The sequence below is a fragment of the Mytilus edulis genome, chromosome 5, assembly GCF_963676685.1.
Source record: "Mytilus edulis chromosome 5, xbMytEdul2.2, whole genome shotgun sequence".
NCBI classification, from domain to species: Eukaryota; Metazoa; Mollusca; class Bivalvia; order Mytilida; family Mytilidae; genus Mytilus; species Mytilus edulis.
The window spans coordinates 73,140,501-73,156,587 of record NC_092348.1 but is presented as its reverse complement, the minus strand read 5'-3'; the positions used below and the strand labels follow the sequence as shown (position 1 = coordinate 73,156,587).

Below are 16,087 nucleotides of genomic sequence, written 5' to 3'. Positions count from 1 at the left end.
CTATCTCTCTCTCTTTGGCTGTATAGTGGTTATTACTCACTATCTCTCTCTTTGGCTGTGTGGTGGTTATTGCTCTCTATCTCTCTCTCTTTGGCTGTATAGTGGTTATTACTCTCTAACTCTCTCTTTGGCTGTGTGGTGGTTATTACTCTCTATCTCTCTCTTTGGCTGTATGGTGGTTATTATTAGAGTTTACATACTCTAACAAAAAGTTCACATTGAGTAGTAGTAGACAAAAATTAGCATGTATATAATAACAATTTTTATTATTCTCATAAAAAGTAACAATCAGACACAAATTTTTATTCAATGTAATACTTGTCTGCCAGCAGACAACATTACAGTTGGTTGAGGACTAAATACATAACTACATACAATTACAATTAACAGCTTTGCAATTTAATAAGACAAAACGGACCACACTTACTAACAGAATGTATTTTAAACTTTTTATGAAAAACAGTTAAAAGATTAAATTTGACTGTATGAAACAAAAATAAACCGTTGCAGTTATTCATTTGTGAAAAAGTTTTTATAATAATTACAGTCACAACATTTGCATTCCAAACATATAATGAATACGACCATTTTTGACATGATACTATTAAAAAAGTTTCATAATTTTTAACAGAACAGTTAAATTAGTTACATCATTTTCGTTGATTCATTAAATTATACTTTGCACTCCGAAATGGTTATTATATTTTTCTTATTTAGTTGCATTTTGCAGGGGCGGATTCATGAAGTATGTTGCGTGGATCAAGATGAATGGTTTTGCTGTTTTTTTAAGCTTTTATTATTTTTTTTTCCAGAATGCCTCTTCTTGAATCCATCTCTTTTTTCCCGTCCTAAACGCACATTAATGACATTCTACTAATAAAGTGCAGGACACAGTTTTTATCCGCAGCATATAGTGCTTTGGCATATTAAGTCAATAATATATTATAATGAGCAAATCCATTGCTGCTATGTCAGTTCGAATCAAAGTATCATCCTTTCGGTTTGACTTTGTTTTGGCTGTTGTCTGAATACATACATAATGCAACAAGAAAAAATATAATCTGAAAAAGAAAAACACGTACATATTAATAAAAAAAAGAGAGCAAAAATGAAATAAGCAGCTGTGAATAGATCTGAATACTATAAACACAATTGTGTAGTCAATTTTAAGGCAAATATACAGGATTAATTTAAAAGTCATTTTTTATTTTCACATTTTAGACTAAAACGTTTAGTACAAGAAAACTATTTTTTCCCGCATTTGCATGGCTTTAACACCCCAAAGTAGACAAAAACTAGTTGAATTGAATTTATATATATAAGAGTCGATTTTTTTCTTTTTTAAATGTAATTGTTTGAAAGGCAAATATGAAATATTGCAAACTTTTGCAACAAAAGAAGCCCAATTATATAAACAACAAATGTGTACCTAAATACAATTTACATATCATAATTATGATTGAACATGTACAGAACATTAATTTTTATTTTTAACTAAAAAAAAAAACCCGGTAAAATCTATCAAAACTGCAATTGTAATCATCATTGAGCATCCATGTTTGGGTTACATGTTTTGGCATAAGACAAAATGCTGTTAAACACGAAACTGTAGTATTGTACATTTTAGTATAGATTTAGAAATCAACCTTTATCTTAATGTACACTTTTCCTCTCATACATACCTGCATAACTAAACATACTGATATTATTGATGCTGTGATTGCGATATTACCAAGAGCAAGATCCCATATTTCATCAAAACAACCCTGAAAAAAATTGTGATAAATAAATCGAGCGAACATTGAAAAAATCGTTTTGTTTTGAGCTAAATCTTGTTTCATGTTCGGCTATTTTTTTAATAAATATCTAATTTAAGTCAGTAAAAGTTTCGTTATCTAGCGCTGACATCCACAAGACGATTACTGATAAAAAATTCTGTTGATTCACATGAATACATCTTTGACTATGTATGAGTCTCTTCAACGCCTGCAACATTCATATTCGATTTGTGATAGTCACATATTTTGTCACTGAAGAGTCGAAATGCGCATCGGGTGCATTGAAATTGATAACTCTTACATTTTAACTACCACTGCCAGGGTTGATACCTCTTTTGGTGGACTGTTATTCATCGACGATGTCTCCAGCCAAATAGTTAAGTATTTAGGTACTGACATGAAATTATGGATATTTTTTTTTTTTATTAATCTCCCTCATGCAAAGCACCAATTCCTTTTCCGGATTTGGCTATACTCTATGTCCTATCTCGTGTGTCCCGCTCTTCAACATTTGCTTCAGATTTTGGACGGTCAAGTAGTTTGGCCTCGAGCATCAGTGCATGAAGATACATTGATTGTCGAAATGCGCTTTAATTCTGGTGCGTTACAATTGGTACCGTATATTTTATCGGATTATTGATGACACAAGGCCATGCCTCTTTTTGGTCATACATAAAATCTTTCAACTGAGTTTTTTTTAAACATTGTCAATTGACATATAGAAATTATGATACATTTATAGTTAACCAATGTTTCTCTGTGTTTAGGTTTTATTCTTTCACTTTATTGTTCTCTCCACTACATTGTTTGAGGTGAAGACAGCACAAAAATGTGTACTCTGCTATTGTAAAACTCTGTTATTCTAAATTACTACATTTGTATTGTAACAATTCTAATGATATATACCGTATTATAATTGTTGGTGCTTGCTGATAGAGGACTCTGAGCACATGAAAGGTCACTAGAAGAAGGTAACGTTTTACAGCAGCTGATAGGAGTCAACAGGGCTCCAGTTGACAAATCTTTCACCCAATTTGTCGCTTCTGAGAAATCATTATAGTCGTCTATCCCACAACATTGAAACTAAAATTGATATAATTACATTAGATGTATGTATCACTATAATACGTTATTCTGATTGGCTAACTAGCAATCTCGTGATATTCCTTAATCAATTGCATTACACAATGCAACTTTTCATTCATGATGACACGAGGTTCCACAATAAAGTGCACAGGTAAATGAAATAAAAACTTGATTAAAGGTGTGGTTTTCATGATCCTATAGGTAAAAATGTAATTATAAGTATTGAATGCTTTTTTTTGTAACTTTATAGGGTTGTAAAAGCGTTGACCGTGCGCACATTTTTAGTATGAAGCGCTTCCGCGCTTCATACCAAATGTACTTCGGTCAATGCTTTTACACCCCAATAAATTTTACAAAAAAGAGCATTCAATTCTTAAATAAAATTTGTTTATTACCACTTATTTTAGTTAAATAATAACAAGAACGCCACAGCCATCATGGCGTGTGTATAAAAATACATTCCGCATATGCTATACACTACCATAAAAATATGTACGCTTTTGAATGCAAACAATTCATTGATTATACCTCTTGTCCTCCACAATAAATGATTTCTGTTCTTATTCCAATTAAAATCATAACACCTTTCGTTAATTATTATTGTAAGAAATGATGTCCTTTTGTGTAAATTTTTCCGAGATCTCCATCAGCCTAGTATAGTCAGAACTTCTTTCCTGATATTATTTATAACAAACATTTCTTTAATTGTCCGTTTATATTCAGAAATTATTAAGAAACTAAGGTTTCAAATCCCGTATGCAAAGTTGAAATAAGATGGATTTGGTTATTATTTATTCAGTGATCCTTTTTAGTCGTATGCAAATAGCTTCAACATCAAATGGAGATTTTTAACGACCTTGACTGGCTATACAGCCCTTGTACGGTCGGTTGTATATATAGCTCTTCAACGGTTTCGGTTCATAATATACATCCATGACTTTCAGAAATTCGGCTTTCGGCGTTCCTGATGAAGGTAAATCCGGAAAAGAGCTTTAGATGCACGACATTTTTTATGTGCTGTTGTCATTTTTTTCCATGGCTTAAGACTGAATTCAAAATGCAATAACATCATATTGCAAATACAAATAGTTTACAATCGTACTGTAAAGCAGAGAACAATACATACCTTTTGGTTTACAAAGTTCCATCCTATTGATACCATATTAGTTCCATTTAACCCAGCAAAATCTGACTGTATTGTAGAGTTTAACGAATCTTTGACAGGTGCTGTTATCTAAAGTTTTAAACATAATAACATACTAGTATTTAGTTTTTGACATTAAATTAAAATATACCTGCTATGAATATTAAGGTCTTACACTGTTAACCAAAATGTCTCGGGATTGAGTAGTGGAGGGATGAGATCTAAAAACACTAGTTCTATACCAGCATGTGTTAGTGCTTATTCGGCAAGAGGCGTCATAGTTGGCTCGTATTTGAACTTTAACTTAAATATTGGCATTGTACGAGGTCATGCGATACTCTCAGATCTGCACTTTGTGTCTGTTGTTTTAGTTAGCATAGGGACGACATCAAAAGTTCAATGTAGGATAAAAAAAAAAAAAAAACCCCACCTTGATTCACATAGTTTTTTCACTGACCCACCCCCTTTTAACTTAATTCAGAAAAAATGATTGACCTATATTGATATATGTAAAATCGATATCAAATAAACAAAACAGCAATTTTACCCCCTCCCCAAACTATTTGGTGTCGTCCATTAGTTGCATTTGTGCTTCGTATCTTTCAATAAGTTCAACCCTGCTCAACTTTTAATAGTTTGGGTCTAACGTTGTGCTGTAATACTATTCTTTCATGTTGGGTGCCATCACACAAGTTTATCCCCGCCACATCCTGTCTTTAGTCGGGAGCCTGTAATTTAGCTTTATAAATATCAAATATTTAAGTTTATTATTTTGTACCTTAATCAGGCCGTTAGTTTTCGCGCTGAAATTGTTTTACTTTCTTCATTTCGGGGCATGTTATAGCTTGCTCTGTGGTGTGGGTTTACGCTCTTCTTGGAGGTCGTACGGTGACCAAAGTTGCTAGTCTCATTGTCAATCATACGCGACATCTTCTTATTTTATAAACTTATTTCATAATATAGACTTACCATTTCAGGTTTCCAATAAAACATTCCCATAGCAAGAACCTGTGCAGCAATAATCACAAACATCACAACGCTGTAGATCAACAGAAGACATTTAGCTTTCTTAACAGCTCCAATAACTGCTACAACTGTTATGATGACAAGTATAACTCCAGTTACTATTAAAGCTATTGGGAGGCTTCCAGCAAGTTCTGATAAGCTGAAGTCCAATGTTACATCATCGTATCCAGCTTTGGACAGGGAATCTTCTAAACTTGCTATAATGCTTTCATAATAACTCTTGAACAGACTTTCACCGAACTTTGCAATAAGTCCAACGACAAGCAGCACGAGGCCTATCACCTAACGAAGAAAAAATTACATTTTAGGTGCAAAATTTTATTAGCCCTTCATAATTGATGTTATTTCATGGATATTCGTATCATTCACACAAAGTTAACACAAGTTAGCAGGGTATGCTTGGTACATTTTTATAGAAATTCACAGTTACATATTTTCCGGTTTAACCTTTTTATGCTGAATTCACACGTCAATTCTAATTCGAATTACAATGCGCGTCAAATTCGCTTTACTGTCCGAACGACGTTAACTTGGATAATTCATATTAACAAAAACGCGAATTGGATAATTCGAATTAACCAATTCGAATCAATTCGAATTGAAAAAAAAACTGTACCAACGCGATTAGCGAATTCGATTCGCATTCGATTTCAATTCGAATTAAACTTACGTGTGAACGAGGCATCAATGATGATGTAATACTGTAGATGTGTTAATGAAGGTAAATTATATTTCTGTAGAATGTGTGAACAAAGACATATAATATAATGTATCTGGTGTAAACAAACAAATACTAAACTGGGAAGTAAACATGTGTATTGAGTTTGAAATACGAAGTAAGAACAAATAATATGTAGTTTTGCCACTTATTTTCATATTCTGATCTTGTGTAACATTCTAATAAAATTTCCTACACATCATTGTATTTTTAAGTGTTTGAAATATGATATTGTATAGGTTGTGCATAAAGACACGTTGAGATTAACATAATTATTAAGCAATTATACTTAAATTTCATGCAGTTTATTTAACTGAATATGCATTTATATAATCCATTGAACGATTATATAAATACAAAAATGTTTAACGCTACATATTCTGATATTTTTTCTGAATACTTTTTTGTGCACTAAAACAGAATAAGAAAAAAATACACCAATAAAACATGACTATATAAAAGATGATGGAGAAGTTAATTTTAAATAAAATGATCACACTTTTTAATCTAAACAAACAAGACCAACCTGTGTGATTTAAATGAAACTTATCATAATTTACCTGGAATATTTTACTTACCAAAAATATGATGTTGGTAACGATAAGAAATATCCTACCGATAGTCATAAGACATCCCATAACTTATAAATGCACTTTTTTTTAAACTGCAAGTAGATAAATAAATATCGCTTTTAATATCACATTTTTAATTGTTTTGAACAATATTTATTCCATGTCAATATCATGTCATAAAATGACAGCAATGTTACATTTATTTTCTTTCACCTCCGTTTAAATTCCATGTATATTAACAGCTCTTTATGATCCTTTGTGTTTATGCACGAACCAGTCGATAAAAATCGAGACGTCACAAGGAGCGCTTCACAAAGAATATAACAGGTAACCAAAGCAAACCAAGTCAGTCGAAATATTGACTATCATTTCAAATGATTTAATCAATATATTAATTCTCACATTTTCTCTTCATAGTGTCAATAGAATTTGAGATTTAACCGAGAATCATTCACTTACTTGTAAGAAATGGTTACTTACTAATTTACACTTTTCATTTTTGTCGAGTCTTCGACTTTAGTCGAAAAAGCGAGACTAAGCGATCCTACATTCCGTCGGCGTCGGCGTCGTCGTCGTCGTCGTCGGCGGCGTCCACAAATATTCACTCTGTGGTTAAAGTTTTTGAAATTTTAATAACTTTCTTAAACTATACTGAATTTCTACCAAACTTGGACAGAAGGTTGTTTATGATCATAAGAAAGTATCCAGAAGTAAATTTTGTAAAAATAAAATTCCATTTTTTCCGTATTTTACTTATAAATGGACTTAGTTTTTCTGCAAGGAAACATTACATTCACTCTGTGGTTAAAGTTTTTAAAATTTTAATAACTTTCATAAACTATCCTTGATTTGTACCAAACTTGGACAGAAGCTTGTTTATGATCATAAGATAGTATCAAGAAGAAAATTTTTAAAAAAATAAATTTCCACTTTTCCGTATTTTACTTATAAATGGACTTAGTTTTTTTGCCAGAAACAAAACATTCACTCTGTGGTTTAAGTTTTTAAAATTTTTATAATGTTCTTAAACTATCCTGGATTTCTACCAAACTTAGACAAAGGCTTGTTTCTGATCATAAGATATTATTCAGAAGTAAATTTTGTAAAAAAAAAATCACTTTTTCCGTATTTTACTTATAAATGGACTTAGTTTTTCTTCCAGTTAACATTACATACAGTCTGCAGTTAAAGTTTATAAAACATTTATTAGATTCATAAACTATCCTTGATTTTTTTTACCAAACTTGGAAGCTTCTTTCAATCAAAAGACAGTATCAAGAGGGAAATTTTTATTGATGTTTTTCCTCATTTTTGTTGAGTCTGCGATTAACAGCAAAAGTAGGCGAGACACTGGGTTCCGTGGAACCCTTACAAATTTTTAGTAGTGAAACATCCTTTTGAGAGGACATAAGGGAGACCGAACTAGAAATTTGAAGCAAAAAAAAAAAAAAGAAAAAGTAGAAATGGTTAATAAGAAATTGTAATTTCTCTAAACTATCAGTGAGGTAAACAGTCCGATCAAATGGATAGACATGACCATTAAGAAAACTGCTACCAATTATTTTCTTCCAGTATACAAGACCTGAAGTGTGTGAAAGAAAATCTCCTGTATATATCAGCCATGGACCTTGGAATTGTACTTCGGACCATAATTTTGTCTGATTATTGACCTATATGGAATCGTTTGTAAAATCGATATTCCAAATACAACTACGTACATATGTACACATATGAGACAATGCTTACAATTGTGCTTCAAAACAATCTTTCTTTATTTTTAATTTGTTTGGTTGCTGAAAATACAACTTTAAGATAACTATTTTCAAATATGACAGTCTCATTTTTTACCAGGGTCTTGGAAGATCGTGTAGCTTTTCAATTACAGAAAATAAGTGCTTGAAAAGGACATTTTGTAGGCCATATTTCTTAAAAGAATGTAAAATGTCTTTCAGGGCTAGTTAAACGATGTTCGATTTCTTTAATATTTCAAGAACAGATCGATGTCTTGATGATTTTTTTTTTCATTTCTAAACGCTCTAAAACTTAAAATAAATGTTTCTTTTGCATGATGTTTAGTTTTTGAATGCTCAGTTGCTGTGTTTTTGTGAAATGTCCTGTGCTCGTAGCCTTCAAGAAAATGTAATAACACAATTTCAAATGAATAAGGAATGTAGTTTTTGATCATCTAAGAAATAAATCATAACAAGATAAAAAAAAAATAAAAATAAACAGAAAGTTAGCTTGCGTATTTGAAATTTAATTAAAAAAAAAAAAAAAAAAAAAAAACAGACGCAAAGCATAAAAGTTCATAGTTCTTAAAGAAGTCATTTATATGTTTATTTTGAATTTGTAAGTAAATAAACAACACACTTGAAAGTAATAAATCCTGGCAAATTGAAACTTGAGTAGATCGTGTGTTGTTAACCTTAACCGAGAAGTACGGCTTCCGTGTACAAACTGAAAAATCATAAATATAACTGAAATATAGAAATGGGAATACTTGTACATGCCATGGAGAAGGATGTACGTTTGGCATGATTTATGGCAACTGTTATTAACTCATCGAAAAGGCATACCTAGTAAATCACGGGTGTCATTCGGTTTATCGAGAGAAATGATCGTGAAAGAATATCTAACGGCGGTCAAGTATTGAGAGACGATCGTGAAAGTTCTGGTAACGGATCGTGAAAGACATTTAATCGAGAAGACATATGAAAGGTCAATCAATATTCTAATTTAACTAATTACACAGACAAATTTACGACAAAATAAAATTGTCAGTCAAAATGGTTCAACATTATGATCAGTATGTGAGAATATCCAGTTTTAAAAGTACATAGTTATTACAAAACAACAAAAGGCAGATTGCTTCTCGACATTTTAATGACATGAAAAATGTAAATAAACATGATTTTTTTCACAAATTCGACTAGAAAAACTACTTTTATCCAAATAAGGGCATTCTATTTGAATTAATCAAACGGTTCTCATAGTTATTTTGTATAAACATAATCTGAAACTTGGTAAATAAAGAACTGTTTACACAAAAATTGATTTTTCGGATCGTGAAAGATCACGTACCGCATTTTTGAAGATCGTGAAAAGGATCGTGAAGGATCTGATGCTACGAAGACGTTCAAATTTTTCTTCAACTATATAATAATTAATGTTTGTTAAAAATGGATGACAAATGCGACTTAAATTATTATGCACTGTACCTAAAGAACACAGAGGCATGATGGTTACTTTATTGTGGAAAGAAGAGAAGCGACACACAAAATGAGGTCTTCTCGTTTAATAGTATAGATAGTATAGATGCTATATAGCGCCAAGGTATTTCATGTACATGTTTCATATATGACCATTATGACTTCAATTGTATTTGATATATTGAATGATAGTAAGATGTCTATGTCTGGCTGTCGGTCAGGGTTCATATACTTTTGACCTTATGTTCCAAATTAATTGTCCAAGCATAACTTTTACATTTGTCAGTTTCTAAGGCACTGTAAGGATCGGAACACATTTATTTGGTGTACGGGATATTTGTAGAGATCTGTATGGCATGGTTCATCTGACCTTGAACTCTTTTTATGAACCATTGACAATCTTAAGCGCATTTGACACTTATAATAAAACCCTTGATATTATTGACGTTTAACAAATATACTATGATAAGTAAAGTAGACGAGACATTACAGGATTTGCGCTCTGGTATTCTATAGTATGTAGTATATAGTCAAAGCAATCCACATCTGCGTTGTATATCAAGAACTAAAGAAAGTACTGTTGCACAAAATGTTGGTTATCGTTCAATCTCAAATTACTCATGAAAGATGCTGTTTTGCTGTAATTTTTTGTTTGCTGGATATCATTTTGGTTTAAACGTTGGATATCCATATTATTGGCTAAATAGTGTCGGTCTGCCTATATTGCACTTGACCAATTCTCAGAGCTGAATCTTTCACACTTATTTAGACACGTATTTGGTTGTTTTTTTTTTAACTTTCGATGTAAAGTGTTGAATAGAAAAAATAATAGCTTTAATGGTCATCCTTATCAAAATAGATACAGGTTTCAACCAGTTGCAGGTTTATCAAATGATAAAATAAATACTGATTTCTGACTACTAGTATTAACTCTGGTCACGCATTATCTTTCACGATCAAAATAATGCGTTGCCTGATCTTTCACGATCAAGTTTGATGGAAATTCAACAAATTCAACGTTTTCATATACAAATTAATGCTTTTAAGGGAAGAACATACTTTAATTTTACTATACTATCAGATACACCAAAGATTAAGTTTCAAATATATCATGATAAACTGAAATATGACCATTATTGGCACAAAAAGCGTGTTTTTTGTAATTAATTTCATAGACATGCATTGCGCCTTTTGTGTTTTTTCATAAAGTACTGGATATTTTCTTTATCTTTTTTGTTCGGATTTCTTCCGCGTTTTGAAAATTAAGCGATTTTTTCAAAGAATCTGAACTAGAAATTACATGAAATGTCTTTCGCGATCCGTTACCAGAGCTTTCACGATCGTCAATACTTGACCGCCGTTAGATATTCTTTCACGATCATTTCTCTCGATAAACCGAATGACACCCGTGTAAATGTTTCAATTAGTAAACGTTGAAAAATACAGTATTATGCATTCGATTTTGTTTCTAAAGAAGAGACATTTATTTTTAACTATAAGTATAAGAAAAACGTCAAAAAACAACTGTATATATTCAAAATTTAAAATCAGTGTATCTACAATAAGAGTAGTCTCAGAGTTTAAGGCTGGAACCCAGTTTTGAGTTGACTGTGTATAGAATATTAAAATTTCTTTTTGTTTGATATTTGATGATGGTGTTGTCGGTCTTTCGGCAGAATATATGTCCATATTATCCTCCCAAATTATCCAGTGCTCTTATCCCAAACCACCAGCTTCATATTTATTTCCGTTTAAATAATACGCGTTATTGAAGTAACTTTTATAAGGCAGACTAGACTCCCTCATACTAATAAACTTTGTAGAGAAATTGTAAACTTAAATATAGATGATATATCAACACTGGTCTTTATTTTCATTATTATTATTCTATAAGTCTGTTTATGGTAAAATAAGAATGTATGAGTCTCGACTAAGTAAGATACCGTTTAACAAGTTATCCATAGAAGATGGTAAAACAGGGGAGAACGATGACTAATTTATTTTAAGTGCACAAAATAATCAAGTATTCCGAATCAGAAGACTCTGATTTCTGTTCCGAAAATAGATTCAAGGGTCCTTGGTACAGAAATTAAACAAAAATCGTAAGATTTATTTCAATTAAAAAACTTAAATCAACTTAAACTTCTGTGTTTAAATGCAAATATAGAAACGAACCTACTATACGTTTTCTATCATATTTGACGTTTAATATATTGAAAAGCGTACACACATGAAATACAAAGACGCCTCTTTAGTTGTGTTTAAAAAATATTTACCCTTTCCTTAACTCTATATACATTACAATTAGATATTGTTCTTTGATTTTTGTTACGTTTTCCTACCTGAATTAGAAATTTAAAACATTGATTTCATTTTGTTTTCACTGTTTGTTCAATTCGCATTTCTTTAATATTATATCGGGTCAATCTTATTTGAAGACAACTATCTTTAAGTAGGACTTTTACTTTAGATTGTCAATATTTAGAGAGTTTATGACCAATTGAAAAAATGTTATTTCATCGTTTCTATTCTTTCATATGTATGCAGTTCTATTAAACATTATCATTATATATATAAGTTTATGCTAAAGTGTGTCATGTTTAAATTTGCGTTTTTGTTTAGTCAACGATTTTTTGTTATGCTTTTCTATTATAAGAGCATCAGAGAAGATTAGGTATTTATAACAAACTGTTAAACTGTTTTAAATAAGATATCGTTGTTACGAAACATTAATACTTTTTAAATATATCAAACCAAAAAGGATAATATTTTTTATATTATATGTCTTTCACATTACATGTATAACTATTTTACGTAATGCAATTTCATAATATTAGGAAAAACATTATTTCATTGGATTTTAAAGGAAATGTATTTATGAAATACTCATGTTACATTACTGCGAATTTGTGACGTAATATTACTTGTATTACAGTTTACCTTCTTAACATTAGAATAAAGCTCAAATTATTTGCAGCAAGTAACACAAGATCATGCAAATACGGAATAACTTTGTAAAGCTGTAAAATTTACATATCAGTCTCATGTGTCAGTATTGCTTGACTAGAGATAAATTCTTTACGCATACATTTATAACTATGGGAATATGTAAGCAGAATTAAATTAAGGTGATACTAAATAAAACTCTACCTTGAGAAATGCAACACATAAAAAATTATTAATTAAGTCAAAAAAAGATAGAACTTTAAAAAATTTCAAGAACGAGGAATAACCATGAAAGATATGGTATTGCTGTGAAGTGATGCTAGATTCACCACAATCTAATCCGAAAAGCCAATTAATATGGGCGTTCAAAAAGACTCTTTGCCACAGGTTAAAATTTAATTTTAAATAGTAGAGGCGGATTAAAAAAGGGGTATGGAGCTTGAAGGTTTCCATGCTAGAATAATATAACTTTTGTGATTCCAAAAAGTATCCGTATCTGACTCATGACAATCCTTACTTTTGAAATCAATGTAATGATTATAAACTTTGTGAAACAAAAGCAGATGATTTTTACTGCTGTATGCATGTGCTACACTCGGACTGCATTATAGTACATCTTGCACCACATTATACATTAGCTTCCAATTGTTGCCTTTTACTCACCAAGTAAGTATCTGTTTTTTTCCGATATCTAACATGGATTGATGTTAAACTTATATCTGAGTTCATAAATCTTGTCATTAAATTAAATCCCCAAATATCTTATTATGTATTTATGTTTCAATAAATCGTGTTTATAATTGTCAATATTTACACAAATACCATTTAATAAGATTTCTTAACCTGTATAATCTTTCGTCATTCCACACAGTCGCATACTTCTTTCTTGACTTAAACAACAAAAACACAATAGAAGCAACTGAGCTGCTTTTTTAGCGGTGAAAAATACAAAAATAGAAAATATAAGAACTGGGTATTTTAGCTCTTTAAATCATCGAATAAATGTAGATACGAGGAACCAGTCAATGAGTCCACATCAAATATTTTATATTTAGAAGCCATAATTTTTACTTGGTACCAGTTGTGGGTTGTACGATTTGCCTTGTGTCAAAAGAAAAATAAGAACATAATTTACTTTTACCTATACTCTTCGGAGCGCATAGTTCTATCTGTTTTATACTGTTGCGTGACTGATAACTCATAACTTCAGATTAAATCCTTTCTTATAATGATAAATAATAAGTCACTTAAAACGCAGTTTAACTAACATAACTATAGACCTCTGATTTCGTTATACTACACATGACTCATACATGTATGTAGTATAACGGAATCAGAGACTCATATATGTACTATAACGGAATCAGAGACTCATATGTACTATAACGGAATCAGAGACTCATATGTAGTATAACGAAATCAGAGACTCGTATGTAGTATAACGAAATCAGAGACTCGTATGTAGTATAACGAAATCAGAGACTCATATGTAGTATAATGAAATCAGAGACTCATATGTAGTATAACGAAATCAGAGACTCGTGTGTAGTATAACGAAATCAGAAGTCTATATTTTAATAAGACTGCTTTCAAACGGTTCACATGAGGTTCTGATAATCATGAATACTTACTCTGAAATACAGAAGTTATATTTCTCCTAAGCTAAAAAACAACATCCTGTTACCCCAATGAAATTTAATACATTCAAGGGAAAGATATATACAATATGTAAATTATATATGACAAACCGCTTTCCCTTTAATTCTAATTAAACTGAATAATATGGAACATAGTTCCATTGTTCGGCCCGCACATTTGTTAAAAAATGTTTATGAGGTCGGGTGTCAAGGGGAGATGATTACAAATGCACAGAAATGATATAAAACCTAAGTTTAGTGTATATTACCTAGGGTGTGTCATCTTTCTTTTAATTTATAACTATATTGACGTTACTGTTTTTTTTTAACTAGATCAAGTATCTTTCTAATAATGATAAATAGATATAGTAACCTAAATCAAAGTGCATGTTTATAAATAATTATTGGAAACTATAAAACGATTTAATCATAAGACAAATACAAATCAACTATCAAGAGTATAAAATACATTTTCGTTGTAAAAAAATTTCATTGCAAATTTTGGCAATATGATATACTGTAATTAAACAATTATAAAACGATCTATCATTTTTTTCAAACACAATTCTCATCCAGAAAACCAGTACATATGTTTAAAAAAAATCTTTGAGGATATTTGCAGACAGTAAAAACCTGAACGACGTAAATAAGAAATGAGCATAGAAAAGAAATGGGTATAAACAATATAGAACCACAACTGTGCCTTTATCTAATGAGATATGACAACACTATAAATTGACCATCACTGAATCAATGATATAATTTCTACATTCGCATCATGTACGGACCAAAGTTTCCTAAAATTTTGTAGGTTCATTATCTGATATGAGATATTTGTATAACGTTCACACGAGGTTCTAATAATCATGAATACTTACTCTGAATTACAGAATTTATATTTCTCCTAAGCTAAAAAACAACTTCCTGTTACCCCACTGAAATTTAATACAAGGGAAAGATTATACAATATGTATATTATATATGACAAACCGCTTTCCCTTTAAACTGAATATGTACTGGTTTTCTGGATGAGTCTTTTTGTTACTTGTTTTTGACTTGTGCTTTTGTCGATCTGGTGAGTTAATTCGTTTTACGAAGACTTATATGATAGACAGCAACCTAAACTTAAACACTGAACCTGCAACATTTCAAAAGCCGATGGGGGTTTTACGTGCAAGATGATTCTCATAGTCCACTCCTACAAAACCTTTTAAGAGGCATTCAACTTGGTTTGATCTTGTTTATTTGTTTCTTTATACTTTTACAATCCTATTCCCATAGCAAAAATTGATTGTTTTGTTTTAAATTTTGAAGAAAAAAACTCTTTAAATTTTTTTCAATTGGTAGCCACCATGGGGGAAATCACCCGCAAATAGTGACAGTTGGCAGGTATGGCCTTGGTGGGGAGGGTCTTTCGTCTCTGTTCTCTGAATTTAGCATATTGTCTCTTTTTTATTTTTCATTTTTAAACCATTTCCCCGTAGTACCAGACTGTTTTAGTAGGATATGACAGGTGCATAACTAACACACAATGAACGAAATAACACATACAATGATTTTACACTGGTAACTCTTTGGGGCCCTTTATAGCTTGTTGTTCGGTGTGAGCCATCATGGCTCCATGTTGAAGACCGTCCTTTGACCTATACTGGTTTACTTTTTAAAATTGGGACTTGGATGGATAGTTTTCTCATTGACACTCACTCATACTACATGTTCTTATATCTATGTACAAACGGCTCCACAAAGAAGCATGTAAGAAAACGGGGACACTATTAGGTCCCGTACAACCACGAGTTCAATAGGTTAACTCATCATCATATGTTAGATATTTTACCTGGGAAACCTGATCTCATTATTAGTTGAAATTGGTTTTAAACATGCTTGCTCTTATCAACTGCGAGTACTCGTAGATCGGTTCTGTGCACATCTAAATCTAGTCTTTTTGTTACTTGTTTTTAACTTGTGCTT

General features: G+C 31.1%; 1 protein-coding gene across 2 annotated transcripts; it reads right to left on the bottom strand.

Annotated features, from left to right (window-relative positions):
• Positions 1 to 249: 249 nt before the first annotated feature.
• Positions 250 to 15,076, bottom strand: LOC139524425 (tetraspanin-9-like). 2 transcript variants are annotated; one of them, XM_071319201.1, is made up of 7 exons: positions 14,995 to 15,076; positions 6,331 to 6,416; positions 4,978 to 5,316; positions 3,991 to 4,098; positions 2,685 to 2,861; positions 1,683 to 1,766; positions 250 to 1,061 (listed from the first exon to the last, which is right to left on the bottom strand). In XM_071319201.1, exons 2-7 carry the CDS (start codon positions 6,388 to 6,390, stop codon positions 990 to 992), a joined length of 840 nt encoding a protein of 279 aa, XP_071175302.1. In that variant the 5' UTR covers positions 6,391 to 6,416; positions 14,995 to 15,076; the 3' UTR covers positions 250 to 989. The 2 variants fall into 2 exon arrangements, with proteins under 2 accessions (XP_071175302.1, XP_071175300.1); XM_071319199.1 differs by lacking the exon at positions 14,995 to 15,076 and having other exon boundaries at positions 6,331 to 6,688.
• Positions 15,077 to 16,087: the final 1,011 nt, after the last annotated feature.

Excerpts from the sequence above, each read along its gene's own strand:
- LOC139524425 (XM_071319201.1), bottom strand. The coding sequence starts at position 6,390 with ATGGGATGTCTTATGACTATCGGTAGGATATTTCTTATCGTTACCAAC. Across the intron at positions 5,317-6,330 it reads TTACCAACATCATATTTTTG|GTGATAGGCCTCGTGCTGCT; the intron begins GTAAGTAAAATA and ends TTTCTTCGTTAG. Across the intron at positions 1,767-2,684 it reads GCACCAACAATTATAATACG|GGTTGTTTTGATGAAATATG; the intron begins GTATATATCATT and ends AATTTTTTTCAG.